Source organism: Euprymna scolopes, chromosome 24 (assembly GCF_053919585.1).
Source record: "Euprymna scolopes isolate OS-2025 chromosome 24, ASM5391958v1, whole genome shotgun sequence".
Taxonomy (NCBI): domain Eukaryota; kingdom Metazoa; phylum Mollusca; class Cephalopoda; order Sepiida; family Sepiolidae; genus Euprymna; species Euprymna scolopes.
Genome location: NC_136505.1, coordinates 62,658,455 through 62,678,108, shown reverse-complemented (window position 1 = coordinate 62,678,108; position 19,654 = coordinate 62,658,455). Strand labels below are relative to the sequence as shown.

General features: G+C 32.2%; 1 protein-coding gene and 1 pseudogene across 4 annotated transcripts in view; both read left to right on the top strand.

The window, feature by feature from the left end:
- The window catches only part of LOC145246746 (histone acetyltransferase type B catalytic subunit-like), a 142,807-nt gene that overhangs the window by 14,772 nt on the left and 108,381 nt on the right, over window positions 1-19,654 (top strand). For all 4 annotated transcript variants that reach the window (XM_080108513.1, XM_080108512.1, XM_080108510.1 and 1 more), the window contains exons 2-3: window positions 3,834-3,911; window positions 12,162-12,237. In XM_080108513.1, coding sequence (XP_079964639.1) covers window positions 3,834-3,911; window positions 12,162-12,237 — 154 coding nt within the window. The remainder of the gene's footprint in view (window positions 1-3,833; window positions 3,912-12,161; window positions 12,238-19,654) is intronic.
- LOC145246915 (5S ribosomal RNA) lies at window positions 16,432-16,548 on the top strand (annotated as a pseudogene).

The window sequence follows — 19,654 nt, the reverse complement described above, 5'->3', positions numbered from 1 at the left end:
TGCTCCTCCAATTTATTTGGATGCTTCATAGTTAAATGTTTTAACATGTTGGTTGTGGTCATGTTAGATGGTTTTATTCCTCGCGATATTTTAATTTGACAGACTTTGCAAATGGCTTTCAACTCATCATCTTCATCAACTTCAAAAAGTTTCCATGCAAGACTTTTTTTGGACTTTGGGCCATATTAGAAAATTCAGTTTATCTGTAAACAAATAATTTACTATTAAATTTTGTTTTAAAGCTAGTCACTTATTTGGATAATTAATTGAAAATAATCCGCTAAAAAAGACAAAAAGAAAAAAATATAAAGGGATGGGGCGGTAAATTGTACCAACCGGTAGTTAACAAAAAAAACTTATAGAATTTAATTTTTGAAACCAATGTATAAAAGTTTACATAATGAAATGCAAATATGCATTTTGTTTTGAATTTTTTGGTTGACTGTGTTCAATTCACACATGGTTGATGCGGTTCAATATTGCTAAACTATAAGTCTTAAGTAAAATTCTATTTATAAATACTTTTTAAAATGAAATTATTTAATTAATCGTAAATATTATTTAGACATAAAAATTAATTGATTACAAAACCTTTTAAAAATATATATATTAATTTCTTTTTCGTTCGGCAAAAAACTGCGCAAAACACTTTTAATTTTCAATTCAAAATTCTTGAAAAAAGATTATATTATTCTGCTTTTAATATAATCAAATTCAGGGTTTTATCTTTCTGGAGAAAAAATTAAAAAAAATAATGGATTTTATTTCAATGAAATTAAAAAAAAAAACTTGACTGAATTGAATTAATTACCCTTAAATTAACGAAGGGGTTATTTAATAACTTTAAGTTTGGAAGAGATAGGTATGGGGTCGATTTTTTTTAAACTTCAAAAGAAGCCGACTACTGTCAAAACTTTGTGAAATAATACAACGTGATCAATTTCATTTTAGAGATATTTCTTTCAAAAGCCTTTTAAAAAAAGAAAAAAAAAGTATATTGTTCTATTAAACCTTTTACTGTTTAAATAATTTGACTTTGCTCGTTTTATTTTAAGAAAATATAAGTTGAAAAAGCATTTTTATTCACTATTAGAAGATTTGTCAGTAAAAAAAAAACAATCGCCAAAAAGATAAGCGTTTTTTTTTTTAATTTTTACTCGCGATGTAGAGCCCTGCATACTTCTTTTCAAGTTAACTCTTTTGTAGTTTTGATTACAATAGATCTGAATGAATGAACCTTGTAAGGGAGGGGCACTAAACATTGCCCTGTTAATAATGAATTTCTTTGGTTTCTTTTTATAACATGCTACATTTCTCTCTTGCGGTTAGAAATATCAGGAAAATTTTTTCTTTTTTTCAACATCAGACTAAAAGAATCGTAATGAAGGAATCGGAAAATTAAGGTATTTTTTAACGATGCGATTCCGATTCCGATACCTCCCAAAATACACGATTCTTACGATTAACGATTCCGATTCCGATTAATCGTCCCACCACTAGTTATTAATATTATAAACTTTTCTACAGTAAAAAAAAAATGTCACCGCAGCTTTAAAAGTGTCATCCTTTTTTTTTTTTTTTTTTTATTAAAGAGTTTCATTCTTTGTATTTTTTTTAAGGTTGAAGACTAATTTTTTCAAAACCTTACCATAATATTTTTTTAATTTAAAAAAAAAACAAAAAAACCTGCAGCTGTTTTAAATGTTTTCATCTAATGAAAATTTTGTTGATTTTAGCATCGTAAATTATGATATGGAAATAGAGACGATTCTCTTAATAGTCACGTAAAGACTATGTTTTGTAATGTTATCAACTTTGTTACATAAAAAAAAATTAGTCGCAGTTTTCTTTTTTTAATGTTTTTAATAAAAAAAAACATATCGTCAGATCGAGCGTCCTAAATTATGAGATGAAAAATTGAACAAATCTCGTACATAAGAGTTGTCTCCCTTTGCACAATGACAAATTGCAAAACTGCCAATATGGTCATCTTCAAGTCCATTGTAGGCGAGTACTTGTTGATCTGTTATCCAAGGTCAAATATCGTTTTTTTTTTTTTTTTTTATTTCCATACTTTGTGGACCAGGCGCATACGCAGACCCCACAATTTTAATGAATCATCATTATGCCAGATCAAACATACCCATTCCTGTGTCTCGAAACATCTTCTATCATTATATGTGATCAGTTTTCTATAATAGTCAACCATATAGGAGCCTATTCGTGACCAGACACACACAGACGTTCAGCTTTATATTATAGATATGCATAAATGAACACAGATGGGTGCATATACACACATCCAATTAAATGAGGACAAACTTTGAGAATAGAAAAAGCAACAATAAGAAATAGGGAGAAGGAAAATAAAAATGGCAAGGTCAAATATCTGGTCAATAGTGATGGAGGGGTGAGCAAATTGTCAGGTTGATAAATTGAAGTACAGGGGGTGTCAGAAATATCTCCCACATTTTGACATCCGATCTTCCCAGTCGCACTCGTGCAGTTTCTGAGCGATCATTAATTTGTATGGATGGAATAATATATCAGTGTGTAGAATTCTTCTGACTTTTCGATCAGACAACCCGAAAGGCCAAAGCATGTTTACAAGCTGAACGTGTAGGAGACTAACAGAAAGTCTCACAGCTCAACTACTGTCTGATGTTCAAGTGCTCTGAGGCCTTCTAGTTGGCTTTCTTTTAAGTGCCGAACCTGTAGCTCTGAAATTTGCAATCCATATCTGTTTTCTATCTGGAACAGCATCACACCATCTTAACTTGTAATGAACTTGGAAAGCTCTCTCTCTCTCTCTCTCTCTGTTCTACTTAGAGAGTCACCATTCTTCAAAAACATTTCTGTAATAAAAGCATGATATACACTAGTCTAAACCATATTCCTTGATGGGGATACCTAAAAAAAAAATGGCAAATTATTAAGCTATTGGCAAAATGAAAACATCATTGGCACTTGCATAAGTTCATTAGCAATGTATAGTTGAGAGTTTGAAATGTTGGAGCTATTTCTGCCGCATCCTATATAAAACCTGCAACTCGTGTAACTAGATCAGGATGTCTGAAAATACAGACTGATTCTTTTGAAATTTAGCTGTAGATTTATTTTTTTTTTTTGTTTTTTGTTTTAGCTTAAAAACGCATAACATGTGCATATATTTTCACAAATGCAAAAATACACTTATGATCTATGGATTTAAGTTTTACTGGTAGTTTAAAGGTAATTTTTATCATTTTGTTATTAGTACCAGCAAAGAAAGTATTCTATTTACAAAAACAAGTTCCCACCACTCTTTATCTGTGCCTAAACCTAAACATAGATTCCATCTTAGAACTGCACGCTTGCGGAATTGTCTTCTGTTTTCCTGCTTTCCAGCTGTCTATAATATGGTTGTCTTCAAGTCCAACGTGAACAAGTTTCTGATGAGCCGTTACGCTTAAGTTAACAAATTTACCGAACTTCCATTACTATCGATTACTCTATTGTCCTTTTGACTACTGTACACTCTTTAACCCTTATCCTTGAGTGGCCTCTCGGCCTGTATAAGTGGTGACGTCTATATAAAAAAAAAAAAAAAAAAACGATTACAACTATTGAAAAATTAAAAAAAAAAAAACAATTGCAAGAATACAACAAATTTTCTGATTCCGATACCCTAAAAAATTCCGATTTCTTTTTTCAATTCAGATTACTCATCTTAACACTAATAGATATCGTTTGAAATGATGGGCTATCACGAAATCAATATTTTTAACAACTCTACTCTAGGTATTATGTAACAATAATAAATTATTGATTTTTTAAAATCTTTTATTTATTAGGTGTCACTTCTGGATTGATGAAGAATAAGCTTGAGGCTTATAAATGCTGTGCCAATGACGTTATCAAATTCAAGCTTGGTGAGTAAAATCTACATGTTACATTTTTATTGTCTAAATTTGAACAACAAATAAAAAGACTTATTAAACATGTATAACATTTGATTTTAGAATTGTAATTTTTCTGGTATTTGAAAGAATGGAAAATATTTTAAGAATTTGTGTGCAACCTCTTGGTACATACAATAAATAGGGTCTTAATTTTATGTATGAAAATCTAATTTTATATATTAGATTTATAAAACTCAGTACGTCTGTCTGTCTGTCTCCATATTTTCAAACTCTATCTCTTCCGAAACTAAAAGTCGCAGAGTGGCACTAGGGGCCTCAAATGATTGGATTTATTTACGGGCCGTTCTTTTATGGCTCTTTAGCTGGTTAAAATAGTTTTTAGGGGGTCAAAATTGAAAAAAATCGTCATACATTTTGCACTCAACTTAGTTTAATTTTAATCAGTTCATATGTGTGTCACATTGGTACAGTGGTAACGTCACCAGCTTGGAAGGCTACAGTTTTGCTTTCAGTTTCGATTCTAGCTGATGGCACCCAAATACTTTTTTTTTTTACTTTTAAAATCATGATTTTATAATAATATATAAGAAATCTGGACTATCATATTTAAGCGTGTTTTACGCCTTCTTCTCCACCCCTCCTCCTGCACTAGTGATTTGTATTATTTGGATTCTTCAGACTACTGTCCTCGTATTGACTGTTATTTTCACAATGTTTCCATTATTGTAAACCTCTGACCTTCAAATGTATTGTCAACGGAATTCTTTATATAATTCATGGGGGTAGCATACTTTGAATTTGACCAAGTACTTTATCCACTATGCTATGGATTTGCGGATAAATACTTGGTAAAATTCAGTTGTAAGTTACACTCTTCTGGAGGTTGAAGGTTCAATCCTCATTATGGGTGACACTCAAAATACAATTGCAACTTAGGACTTCTACTCATGAATGACTGACGGAACAAGAGAAAAAAATTCAAGAACATGATAGAGAAATTAGTTTTAGTGAAAAGAAAAAGTAGTGTTTGTTTGTTTTTTTTTTTTTTCTTATTTTAAACTAACTCTATTTACCCAGCATAACATGGGACCCATTAAAGTCATGTTAGTTTAAATCTTAAATCTGTATATATAACAGGCAAAAGTGGCACTCGCGTTTTTGTACGTCTAAGAAAGGCTTTTTCAGGGGGGAGGGGGTCTCGAGAGGGTTACTATTTTTTACAACTTTTTATATGCTCCCTAGATTATAATATCTACAATTTGCGAACAGAAGTCGTCTCTACATTTATTTTGATCGACTTTTATAAAATTCCCTCTATTCGCGTGTTTGTTTCTCTTTTTCGTATAAAAGCAAAACTAATTGGAATGAAGTAGGCGGTTTGGCTTTCCTGCCAGGAACATCAATTAGTTTTGATCAATGTTGGGAAAACTTCATATCAGACAATTGCTATTCATTTGGACACTCAGATCTTGTGGGTTTTCCCGAACATCGTGGGGAAACAAATAAATGAAACGGTGGAAAGCTGAACTGGCCTTCAGCCAACCTTCATTTCTGCACTTGCGTGAACTCATTCACCACTTCCTATGGCTTCGTAGCGTAGCGGTAAGATGTCACGTTTTCTTTCACTTTCTTTTCCACCTTTACGTCATGGGTTTGAGCCCGCCTTCCTACTAACACTTTTCTTTTTCCCAACACCCTGGTATCCCCGCTAATCTATAATATAAATCTCACCTGTCTGTTTAAATTAATGTGTGTATGTCTGCCTAAAACTTTCAACAGAGGCGACGGATTTTCACAAGATCAGTATCGTTTTGAAGCTTGACCCTTCAGACGACAAATATTAAAAAAATTGGCTAAAAACATTAATTCCTTCACCCTCAACTAGACCCTTTTCTACAGGGATAGGTCGCTTTTTTCGCCAATATTTTCGAAAGTCATCTCCTCTTTTCGATTGACTAGCTTTAATTTAAACCTACGTCACTTCTGGTTTGGTGATGAACTCGCAGTATCAGAATTTTGGGGAAATTTTCAGGCGAGTCGCCATTTTGAATATACACCTATATTTCTATCAGATTTTAATAATAGTAAAACGTAATTTAAACCCGTAAATTTTATTTCAATAAAACGAGCAAAGACCAAATTTTAATATCATAAAAGCTTTAATAGAGAAATAAACAATTTTATTTATTTTTCCTTCGATTTCTTCACTTAACATTTCACGGAATGTCGAACAAAACACTAGTTGAATCTTATGATATATTTTTAAAATGGCAAAATATATAACTTACCTGGTTAATGAGTAAGATATACTTTCTTTTAATCTTCCTGTATGAGAATTTATTCATATTTATGTATTATAATCCATGTATTTTTTAAATGGAAGGATTTTTCCAACACACATCGCGACCACGCGTGGCTTTCAAGCAACTTGTAACGACACCGGAAGTGAAAAATTATCTCTTACTTATGTACGGAGGCCTATAAGTGTAAAAAAAAACACTAATTTAGAAACCTTAATAATCTCGATATTGGATTATATTCCTTCAAATTTTCCACTTTTAAAGGTTTTCGGAGGCGCTGAAAACGAAAATAACCATTTATATATACGGAAAACGAAACTAGTAGTTTCAAAGATAAAAAATTTTAGAAATGGTCACAAAGTGGGGGGTCACTTTTCTATAATGATGTCACGTCAAATGGGCACCCACTTTATGGCCACATTGCAATGAACAGATTTGGCCGTAATTTTAAAGGAATTTTCGAGGGTGGCTTCATATTGACCCTATATGAATAAAGGGTGAAATTCTTCATATTTACCCTATATGATTAAACAAATATTTAATGTAATAATAACAATAATAACAAACCAAAACACGTCTTCTTTATAATATAAGTTTGTCTAAAATATTATATTCGGTTTATTGGACTTAAGGGAGATAACTTGTCCTTTTTTTTTATTTTTGTGCCTTTACGCTATCGTAAATAAAAAACTGGGAGTTTTCATTTTTTCATTAACACGAATTACGATATGACGCAGATATGCAATGTTATTTTTTCTTTTTTAATATCTTAAAGAAATACCTGAATTTTTTTTTTTATTATACTATAAATCTGCATTATCCGATTTCGTCTTTTTTTTTTTTATATCGAAAAAAAGGAAATCAGGAATTAAATATAAAAATATAAACTGATCGACCATTAATTACTGGAACATTCTAAACAAAAATTAAGCTTCCACGTAAAAAAAAAAAAAAAAAAAAAAAAAAACGTGGTTATCGAAAAAAGAAGGATTTAAATTTTGGACTTTACCGGTAAATTTACAGATAAGTGATATTTTTTGTTGTTTTACATTTGAGTATTTTATTTATTCATGTTTTATCTTCAATTTGTGATATATAAAACGTGCCGAACAAAATTAATTATTAAAATTCTCATAGACATTCCAAAATGGGGGGGGGTGAATTTATAAAACAACGTTTGTCTAAAATATTATATTTAGTTTATCGGAAAGAGCATAAAATTTTACATTCACCCTGACAAAAACGTAACAATTGAACGAATAGGAAAATTTTGATAGATTTTTAAAGTTTAAAAATTGAAAAATATTCATCTCATAAAAATCAATTGATTTCACTACGTAACAAAATGGCTCCCAGAGCGCACGCACGCACTTTGTAAACACTGTTTTTTAAACAATGAAAAATAATATTTCTATTATTTTTTTAAACAACTTAAATAGTTTATTTTGGAAGCATATTCTATAAAGAAAATAAATAACCCACTTTAGAAAGAGAAATTACGAGTTTTCTATATTTTAATCGCAGTTTTCTGTTAGGGGTGTCAAAAATTCCCCCAAAATTCTGATACTGCTAGTGATGAACACAACAACAAACATGTCACTTTTTTCACGTTGTTTTCCTCTTTCGCAGTACAGGTTCGAGCCTGTCTACCTACTACCATTTTTTTTTTTTTTCTCAACACACACCTCCAAACACCCGGACAACACCGAGCAACAAGGCTAGTAATGTATATATGCCATAAAGAGATTAGAATGGAAGGTCAAAATTTAAGGGAGATAACTCGTATTGCCTAAATATTGTATTGAAAATAAGAATTATTTCCCTTACATTTTAAGCTTTTTTAGATCCTTATTCAAAATTGTCTCCAGTGTCAGAATAATTTGCAGAAAGAAACTAAAGTAAATTACACTTTTTACGTGTAAATCACTAGTCAAAATTCAATGTTAATTTGTCAGATCTATTGCTATTTCGATCTATCAATGGAAAATGTCATAAAACTTTATATTAAGTTTTTAAATTTGTCATCGTTCGGAATAGTTTGTAAATCGCTATCGTTTTGAAGCGAATACAAATATGAGTAATGAGCAGCAAAAGGAGATAACTCTGTCATACTAAAATCGAGGTTTTAATATTCAAAATGGTCATTTGACTCTTTCAATTTGAAAGATGACAAAATTTGAAAATCTTAAATAAAAATTATTCGTCTTCATTCAAATTTGAAACATTATTCGCTTCTTGTCCAGATTTTCGTTTATATTTAAAAAAAAAAAAAAAAAAAAAAAAACAACAAAAATAAAGAAAATTCTGAATGATGGACATGACGAAACGAAAATAGCATAGTTCAAAATTGATGTAAATTGATCAAATAGTTTTGTTTTTATAAAGAAAATCATTAAGTGATAAGTGAGAATTCGTTGGCATTACAATGTCTTGAAAGTTTAAATTATTGTTGAATTATCTTCCTTTGTTTTTTCTTTTAGATGTTTCCAAAATGGCTGACAAGACAGCCGCTTTTCAGTTATTTATAAAATTTGATTTTTTTGTTTAAAAATTCACTACTTGATCAATTTACGTGACTTTTGGAATATGATATTTTTGTTTCATCACGGGTACATAGATCATGCAAATTTTCTCTATTTTTTTTAATATAGGGGAACTTCTTGACAAGAACGCATTATTTTTCTTCACAATAAATTCTGCTTAATATAAAATTAGAATCATATTAATTGAGAATCATTATTTAAAAAAAAAAAAATTTGTGTTTAAAATGTCTGCTATCTTTTAAGTATTGTTTAAGGATCATTGATATATTTTCAGGTTATAAGAGCATGTAGATTTTAGAAATCTACCAAAATTTAGCTAATCAAATTTTAATGATATCCTGTATAAAAAGAAATAGAATTTTTTTTTTTTTTTTTTTTTTTTTTTTTTTTTTAGTAAAGTTAGTTATACTTATTGTAAAAAGAAATTTTTTCTTCATCTGTGTACCTTGAGCTAAATGCAATTTTATGAGCAGTTTCCAGAATTGTTCCTCTGTAGAATGCAATACCAAAGGGCTGCATCTCAACTGACTACAATATGATTGTTTTCAAATCCAATTTTAACAAATTCTTGTTTAGTAAGTAATCAACAATCGTATTGAAATAGATTTAACTATATAACTAGTGGGGCTACCTAGTATTGACCAGGGCAATAGTCTAACATAACTATTCTCCTTTTCCCCTCCCCACCTTCTTTCTTTGTTGCCCAGTTCATTCTTCTCTGGACACGCATAACTTGAGTCCACAGAATGGAAATAACTATGAAAAGCAGTTGCTTCCATTTAATGTGGCTGAAAAATAGACTACATAAAAACATTGAAAGATGTGTGCACATCTTGATAAAATTAAATTATATAAAGTGGCCATTTGCCCCCCCCCATTGAAATTTTACATATTATGCATCTAAGGTTATGCTAAATTTAAAAAAAAAAAAAAAAAAAAACCGATGATATGAAAGAAATTTTTTGTGTGTGTGTGTGAGCTTGTTCCCTATGCACTCAAAAATGGCTGGGCCGATTTTTATTAAATTTCTCACGTAGGTATGTGACTTAGGTAGGTTTTGTATTGGAATGTCTTTAAATATCAATAATCAATAATAAAAATAATCCGATGAAAAAACGAACAGGTAATTTTGACCAAAGTTAATACCTTACACAGCCTAATATCACAAGTGCATTTGAAAAGCTTTATTACCACACAAGCTGAAAGGCCCGACATATAAAATCAACGGTAGGTTCTTTGATATAACAGGAGTGTATTCAAAAAGAATTTTAGAACACAATTGAAGCATGATACTTGATTTTTGCATTTTAAACTTTAATTCAAGCTATTATATATAAAAATAATTTTCTAAAACCAACAGTAGGTTCTCTACAGTGCAATGTAGATTACAATGTATTATGGACTAAATCGCTATAGGGAGGAATGTAAAGTTTCCTCCTGGTGCACTGAGATGGGTCCCCAACTATAGCAAGAAATCAATCGATTTGATTGAAAAATGAACGATTTCATTGATTCAATTAAAATAAAAATATGAGTGTGAAACATTTGTCGATCATCATTCAACCCTGGGTCTCCCTGCTAGTATATATATATATATATATATATATATATATATATATATATATATATATATATATATATGTGTGTGAGTGTTTGTTGCGCATTTTTCAAGTTTTAGCTGCATATACACACAGATATTTTTCCCTTTTTATATAAAAGAAAAAGATATGTTTAGGCATACATATATTAACATCTTTCATATAGCTTTAAATAAAAATGAGATCATCCGATCAGCAAAATAGTAATTGGTGATTTAATTTGATGTTGCTAAATTAAACGATTCTGATTTTAAAATAAAAATTAAACGATTTTGATTTTAAAATAAAAATTAAACGATTCTGATTTTAAAATAAAAATTAAACGATTCTGATTTTAAAATAAAAATTAAACGATTCTGATTTTAAAATAAAAATTAAACGATTCTGATTTTAAAATAAAAATTAAACGATTCTGATTTTAAAATAAAAATTAAACGATTCTGATTTTAAAATAAATATTAAACGATTCTGATTTTAAAATAAATATTAAACGATTCTGATTTTAAAATAAATATTAAACGATTCTGATTTTAAAATAAATATTAAACGATTCTGATTTTAAAATAAATATTAAACGATTCTGATTTTAAAATAAATATTAAACGATTCTGATTTTAAAATAAATATTAAACGATTCTGATTTTAAAATAAATATTAAACGATTCTGATTTTAAAATAAATATTAAACGATTCTGATTTTAAAATAAAAATTAAACGATTCTGATTTTACCCATTTTAAAATGTTCCAAAATCAAATTGTTTTCCCGTCATCTAAAACAGTACCACGATTCTAAATACATTTGACAAAGTGAAATTTGTTTCATTGCTGTAAAGATTATTTAGCTGACAATTATTGTTATGGTAAGAGATTTCATTTTAGTTGTTAATTTTCATGAGAAAAAGTAATTTTTCTTTATGCTGCTGAACCTGACAGAGATTATTTCAGATTGGAGTATTATTATTAACAGTAATTATATTGGTTAATGTCTAAGGCATTGTTTAATTTTGACAGAGTTCCACTAGTTTTAAGAATAACACATTATAAAATAAATACTAAAATGAACCATTATTTGACGATGTTAGAAATTCAAGTACAAAAGTACAGAAACATGTTCTGAAATGTGTAGCTATGCTATATTTGTATGAATAAAATATGTATACAAAAGCATTACTAATATAAAGCTTCAGAGGTTGAAATTATGTTTTCTGAAATTGTAGGAGTCAGTTTATCATTTAAAGCTACCGGCTTCAGTGGAGTGTAAATTGTGTATCTAGTATAGCACCCATGGTTTTGTAATCATAGAGTAAGATTGGTTCATATTACTTCTGTCTACATTAGTGAGAGATCAATTATTCAGAATCAGAAAAACTCAGAACTTTTTGAAGTTGTTATGGTAAGAGATTTGGGAAATTTCACAGAATGAGAAATATAATTTGAAAAAAATTAATTTAATTTCCAATTTCAGAAATGATTCTTTTATTTTTGTTTATTCGAACGATAATTTTCTATTGTACTAATAATAAAATAATGAATATTTAATGATTTTTGGAATGTGAGTTAAGAATTATGAAGAGAATCAATAACTGTATCAGAATGGGGTGGATGGATGGATGGATGGATGGGTGAGTGGTTGGTGTGGAATCGCCACATCACTAGTCAGCATATTGAAACTTCCTTTTCTTTTCCACACGTTTTTTTGTTTGTTTTTTTTGTTTTTGTTTTTTTTTTTTTTTTTTTGATAATCATTAAATGTTTTTGTTGTGCTGTTATTGGATTTTGTTAATTCATACTCATTACTTTCTTTGCTCCCATTTTAGTTCGAGAAGAAGACGATTTAGAAAATGAAGATACAACATTTCGACCAGACATGACACATCAGCTTTTTGGAGATCAGTACGTATTGTTTTGCTGTCCCAACATTTTGTATTCTCTTTTGTATTCCATACGACACCACCGGCAACATTTTTTTCTTTTCTTTCTCCCTCCCTAAATGTATAATTTGATACGTCTTGTGTGCAGTGCAGCTGGCTGGCAGGCACCATTGAAAGAATGACTTTGAACCCAGGAAAATGGAGATATAGAAATATTACTTCTGTCGGTGATAGTTGTAACACACAAACTCTTGTAATATCAGACTAATAGATGTAATTTGTTTTATATTATTATGTGTTGCCTCCTTATAAATTAAACTAGCCTGGGTGCCCAGCGTTACCCGGGTGTTTGGAGGTGTGGGTTGAGTAAAAAAAAAAAAAAAAAAATGATAGTAGGCAGGCAGGCTCAAACCCGTGAATATGGAAAAAGGTGTTAAAAACAAAAAATGGTAGTATTGTGGGGAGGGAATAAAAACAACAGTAGGCAGCCAGGGTGAAGAGAGGTGTTAAAAAAAAAAAAAGTGGTAGTAGGCAGGCAAGCTCGAACCCGTGACGCGAAGGCGGAAAAGAAACTGAAAGAAAATCTGACGTCTCAGCCGATGTCTCTATGACGTGACCGGAAGTAAAAAAAATGTTGAAATTAATCGAAGTCAATCCAATGGTGATGATGACTTGGTAAAATGTCGGCGAAAAAAAATTACCCCTCCTTGTACAAAACGGCCGAATTTAGGGTGACGGAATTAATGTTTTTGGCCAATTTTTGGATATTTGTTGTCCGAGACATCGAGCTTCAAAATGATGTCAAAATGATTGTCAGGATCTGTTGCCTTTGTCGAAAGATATACATGCATTTAGACAGGTGAGATTTATATTAAAGATGTCTACGTCAAGTCAACTGCGAGTAATGCTTATTTCTTCCATTACTTTCTGTCATTCATGTGCTTGTGGGAATGGAAATTCCCAGGTTAACTTGATTGTCGCCCTTTAACTCAGAAGAGTGACACAGCCACGTGACTTCCTGTTTCTCATATTTCTCTCTCTTTCACGCTGGACCCTCAAGCAGTCAACATGTAATCAAGAGTCACTCCTGGTGGGGGCATTGGCCACCCAACCAGCTTACCTGACAAACCCGTCAGCTTCTCATCAATCGCAAGTAACAAACTCTTATTCTTTCTATCTCTTTCTTAATATTTCTCGTGTAAATTTATGTAAATAAATCTTCATTCCTTTGCTGATATATACCGATATGTTTTCGTCATCATTATGCGATCTTTTGCTTTCCAATCCTTCTACCATTCAATACATTCACTGTACACATGGGGACGGGATCGTCTATCACACAAGCAGACCATCCTGTCCTGTCCCCTCTATCATGCTACACACTTATACATCCACATACTGTCTTAAAGCATAATCTTCTGCAAGATATTAATAGTTCTGATATTCAAGCCCCCCCCCTCATAATCCTAGGTATTTTTTTTAATTCCTTACAATCCAGAACGAGAGATTGTCGTGGCTTTTGATACAAGTTCATACAGCATAGGAGCGTGTATTTTACATGGGATGAATGTTGGTTTGCTGAAACCGATACCACGTTTCTCGCACACTCCTACCACTATAATTTTTGTTGTAACAAAATTTTATCATTTTCATGCATGGAGGATTTATATTACAAACTGATTATAACCGTTTTTTTATTATTATTCAATTTTCACCCCAAACAAGGCACAGTGCCACTTTGAAGTAGGAGGCTACTATCGGGAACATAAGTTGCAGGGATAATTTATGGTTCAAAGAAGGGTTTGCCTATATATAGATATACAGATTAGAGATGTGGACTCGTTCTCCTAAACCATAACTACAACATGGAGCATCTTCCATCTTCAAAGATCAGTCATGCGAACAGACTTTTATCAACTTACGAGGTGTCTTCAATAAGTTTCCAGACTTTTTTTGTACTAGCATTTTAACTCGTCGTAGACTCTAGAAAATTCAGTTTGTTATTGCTATACATCTTATGAGATGACAGACCAATTTTTATGATTTTAGGTTGAAATGAACAGCTACAACAGGAACCGGAATACACTTTACTAAAGCCTCATTATCACAACTGATGAATTTCAAAAATGCAATCTGGATGTGAGGACACTTTAAAAGAACGTTATGCAATAAAATTCAGTTTTAAACTTGGATAAAATGCCGCAGAAACAACATGCTCCAGACTGTTTTTGGATCATCTTGCATGAATCAAGCATTAGTTTCTGAGTGGCCTAAGAGATTCAAGGTAGGCAGTGAGTCTGAGGGATGATGAGCAATTTGGGAGGAGTAAGGAAGACAACATCAGAGTTGATTGGTCAAATGAAGAATTTCATGGATAAGGATCGTCGTGTGCCTAAAAAGACAATAAGTGTGCAGTTTGATGTCAGTGTGAAAACTGTACACAATTATTCACAAGGAACTGAAGATGCGGAATATTTGCGATGGGCATCCTCGCCCTTGCTATAATCCAGACCTTGCTCCCTATGATTTTTGGTTATTCCCTAAGCTCAAGGAAAACCTTAGAAGCTGTCATTATGAGACAATTGAGGAGATGAAATAGGCTGTGACGAGAGCCATTGACATACTCACACAAGAGGACTTCCATGGTGTTTTCCAGAAATTGTTGGAATACTGCAACAAGTGCATTACAGCCGGTGGAGATTACTTCAAACGGGACTAGAGTTTCATGTGTGTATTATCAATTAAAGTGCCCATATGAAAAAGTCTGGAAACTTATTTAAGCCACCTCATATTTTTTTTTTTTTTATTAAAATCTTAAAAATCCCATTAAAGGACAAAAAGCTAAATTTAATTTAATCAGTAAATAAAAATACTAGCTTAGTTATTTTCCAAATATTTAATGATACCTAATTTGTGTGTTTCTTTCTCTTGCTATCAACTCTTGTGAACCCCACCGTCTCTTTCTCCTGATATAAATATTGGCTTCCTGACCTAAAAATGTATAAAACATTGGTGTTATTGTCTTTTTTTCTTTCAATCTACAAAACTCAACCATGTTCTGCAAAGTAAAAAAAAAAAAAAAATTCTATTCCAAAACAACCAAACGAATTACCATTATTAATTATTTGAAGATATACAAAACGTGGAACATAAGATACTGTAAAACGAAACAACCAAACTCCATGAATAAATATTTGAAGATATAAAAAAAAAACTTGAAACATAAAAACTTTTTCCCAAAATCATTGGATTTGGCATTAAATCACCTAAAATAGGTTGAATATGCAGGAAACCAATAAAAACTTTCTCCTGATATAACACTCTCCTCACCATTTTATATATCGTGTATGACTTAATCTTCATGTGTTTCATTTTACTTCAGTCAAATTGTTTTTGTTTTTTGAAATTCTTTAAGATGAGGCTTCATAATTTGTGCATTCCTTCTTTTTGCAGTCTGTTATCCCCATTTTTATAGTTGAGGTTTCAGCCCCATGGCGCAGTGAATAGAGGTGTTTAGTCTCTACAGTTCCAATCCTACCCAAGCAGGCCAGGGGATTAGTTGGCTAAAACATGATGAAACAACAACTATGGAAGGCAGTAATTACTCGGGATAAATTACAAGATTGAACATTCCTATCACGTTGCGGTTAATCACCTGAAGAAGGCCAGAGGATGAGTTGGCCGAAACATGGTGAAACAATAACAACTATAAAGATGAGGATAACAGTCTGCAAAAAAGAATGAATGCTCACTTCAGTCGAAGTTCTCAGAAATCAAGGGGTTCATTTCCTGGGGGTTAACACTTTATCTCTATATGAGATGCATAGATATTCGAATAGTCCATTAAAGTTCTTTACATCTCAAACACTGAGTTAGTAAAAAAGTTTGGAACATCATTTTTGGTCCTCCGACAAAAGGAGGGTGGACCTGTAAATTCATTCTTGTCTGTTCGTCTGTCCGCACTTTTCTCAGTAATTACACCTTGGAATTTTTTTAAATTTTGCACAAACATTAAACATGATATGAGTAAAAAACAGTAACAGAACAGATTTTCTGGGAATAATCCGGTTTCCCCTCTAGGGGTGCCTTTTGGATTAAAATGGCTTAAATTGACACTTTTGTGCTTATTAAAAAAAAAAATTGATGCCTTGAATTTTTATAAAATTTTCTGAAAAGTTGTAACTGATTTCTATATTTTGTTTGTCTATACTTCGCGATGTGCGGCACAATCATGTTGGCACACTGGTTCTCGCCAGATCACCGAAGCTAAGCAACATTGAGCCTGGCCAGTACCAGATGGGTGACCATTTGGGAAGGCTAGGTGCTGTATGTACCTTCTGGGAAGGTTGGGCATGGAGCCAGCACCCTCACCCTGTAAAAAAAAAATAACTCCTCGCTACAAAAGCATCTACAAAAAGTTGTAGATGGCCTCCAGGGGCTCAAGCGCTATGGTGGTGGATACTTCAATAATGCTTGGATGTGCCCCAGGGGCTCTTTTAGGGTTAATAAAAACACTCCATTTTTGGGACTATTTTACCATATTTTTCTGTGTATGTCTATTTAGCAGTTTTGCATGGTGCTGAACTCAAATTTAAATATATTAAGGCCTTGGGGACTTTTGGGGCTAAATGGGGTGGGACAAATGAGGGAATATTTTATTAAAATATGAATCGTTTTTAAATAAGTTATTTGTTAGAACTTTCTTCATGAAATTTTTGAAAATTATATAAAACTCGTTTTTATGACCATTTCAGTGTTACATCCAATCTATAGATCCAACAATTTTAGAAATCTATATATCCATATATATTCATTCAGTTCTTTTTTTGCATAGTGCAGAATTCAAATTTACATATGTTAATGCCTAAAACTGCGCCGTTTGTTCATTTTCACCAAGATTTGACGTCCCCTGGGGACTTTTGGGGCTAAATAGGGGGGGGGGGGGGCATGCTAAACTTAGTCATTTTTTTTATGCCTCATTCACTGTGTATTCACAGGGGACCATGCATGCTTGACTTGTTTTCTCTTCAATTGACCTTTTAATTTGTTAGAGTATATCGTTCTTGTGGTCTCTTGGTCTTACTAGATTCCAGGATGGGAATTAATCTAGTCTGGTGGAGTATCTAGTTTCATGCTGTTACTTGAGGTAACACCACTTGGAGAAGGTACACCATTTGTTGTTTGGCCATACTGAGATCTTATTTGGGTTGCGAATACTATGTTATTTTGAATATTTAGTGAGGGTTTACTTTCAGGAAAAATATCCTTATGCCAGGTTGTCCTGACAAACCCCTGTATAGAGAGACGTTAGACACTTGAAGATGGTGTCTAGTAGGCATCCAACATCTTTATTACAACTTTATTTGTGAGGGTGCCGATTTTTTTATTTTATTTATTTTTTTCCATCGTCATCTTAGACATGCAACCTTTATTTTATTATAGTTTTCACTAGACTTTTGCCGCCTTTAAAAACTTTTGGTAAATTGAATTGCATTTCAATCTTGCAATTGCAAATTTATTGGTTTGAAGACACGCTTAATCAACCGAGAACCACATCCATCTATATAAAAACATAAGATATTAACAGATATATACTCAAGAATCAAAACAATGAAAAGAATATACTGTTGTCACGACCCTAATAATGAGTTATTCTCAAAACATTTCAGCCAATGTAACTGCCGACCTTCTTCAAGTGTATCTTGTCGAATTCTAGAATCTTTTTGTCATACTCGGGGAATTTATACAGAATTCAATCCACGGATGAAATTCAGATTTCAGAGTTTGATAAGATGCATCTGAATATGATCTGAGTTTACTTTGGCCGAAATATTGTGAGAATAACACCCAAGATGAGAAAAATAGTTCATATAATCCAAATTATTCCTCTTTATCTCAAAAATTCACAAATATACATAATGAGAGTTAAGAAGAAAAAAAATGTTAAAAGTAGTTCAGATGAAGGTTTATCCCACGTAAACTGTTAAAATGTATGTCATTCCTTTATATAATTGTGTTGGACGTTAATAATAAAATAAAAGTTCTAAAATATATCTTGCTTTGTGGTGAAATACCATAGCTCTATCTGTTTTAAAGTTATTCACAAAAATGAATCTGTTGAACAATATTTAATTGTTTGCGATGTACAAAGCATGCAAGATGAGTTGGTTTGATCAAAAAGCAAATGTCAATTTTGTAGAAAATGTTTTTTTTTACACCAGAGAAGGTATATTGCCATTTGGAACATAAGGGAATACTAATGAGCATTGTGTCTAACAGGACAGGGGAGTTGAGCAATGAGATGTCTTTTTTTTTTTTTTTTTTTATATATATATGTGGGGGTCACTCAGGGATAAGGGTTATTGCATGAACAGTAATCAATGAGATAGTATTGTATTGTAGTAATCATTAGTATTGGGGATTTTGATAGAGTGTCTTACTTAAGGGGGCGGTTTGTCAGGAGTTTGTTTATGTTGGACTTGAAGATGTCCAAGTTATAGTCAGGTGGGAAACAGGCAAGCGGCAGAGAGTTCCACTGGCGTGCAGTTCTAAGAAAGCTTTGCTCATGGAATCTACGTTTGGATTTAGGCACTGATAAAGAGTGGGGAAAATTATTGACAGTAGTTTCAGCCAGACGGGTGTTTCTCGTGAAGGATTGGCGAGGGGGGACAAGGGATTGGAGCTCAGACGAGCACCTGCCATGGAAATAGCAATAAAACAAAGACAGGCTTGCAACGTCTCTTCTGTGGGAGAGAGGTTGCAGGGAAGAGAAAAAAGCATCCCCCCACTAAACCACGAAGTCTATTTTGTACTCTGTCAAGGCAGGATAGGCTGTTTTTAGCAGCTCCTGCCCAGATGTGGCAGCAGTACTCCATCCTTGGACGTACTTGGCTTTTATAGAGAATTGCATCAGTAGTGAGATATCTTCTGGAGCGGTAGAAGGATCCTACCATTTTCCCATTTCGCATTACATTTAAACTTCAGCAGGTTAGTACAGTCAGGGAAGCAGGAAATGTGAAAGGAATTCTGAAATTTAGCAGTCAGGCTTTCTAGCATCTAAAAACCTCAATAGTGAAGGGGTGGAATTTTGCTTCTTGTCAGGAGTATGTAAGTGCTATAAGTTCATCAGAGTACATTCCATTAAAGTGCTTGTAAAACAGGCACTTGGATGTAACATCGCAGCGACAAGACAAGTTGGAGCTTGTCCAATAATGCGGAATCTATTAGATTTGAGACCCTTTTTTGGACCCTGCAACATTACTCCATGCATGAGCGAATTGTGGCTTTGTAAAGATATAGGATACTATCAGGTGTCAGGGCTCTACATTGCGAGTGAAACAGTTGCATTTGCGAGTGATTTTTTTTCATAGTGGTAACTAGAAATAATGAAACATCTTTTGGTGATTGTATTTCTTTTACTGACAATCTTCCAAGGCTCA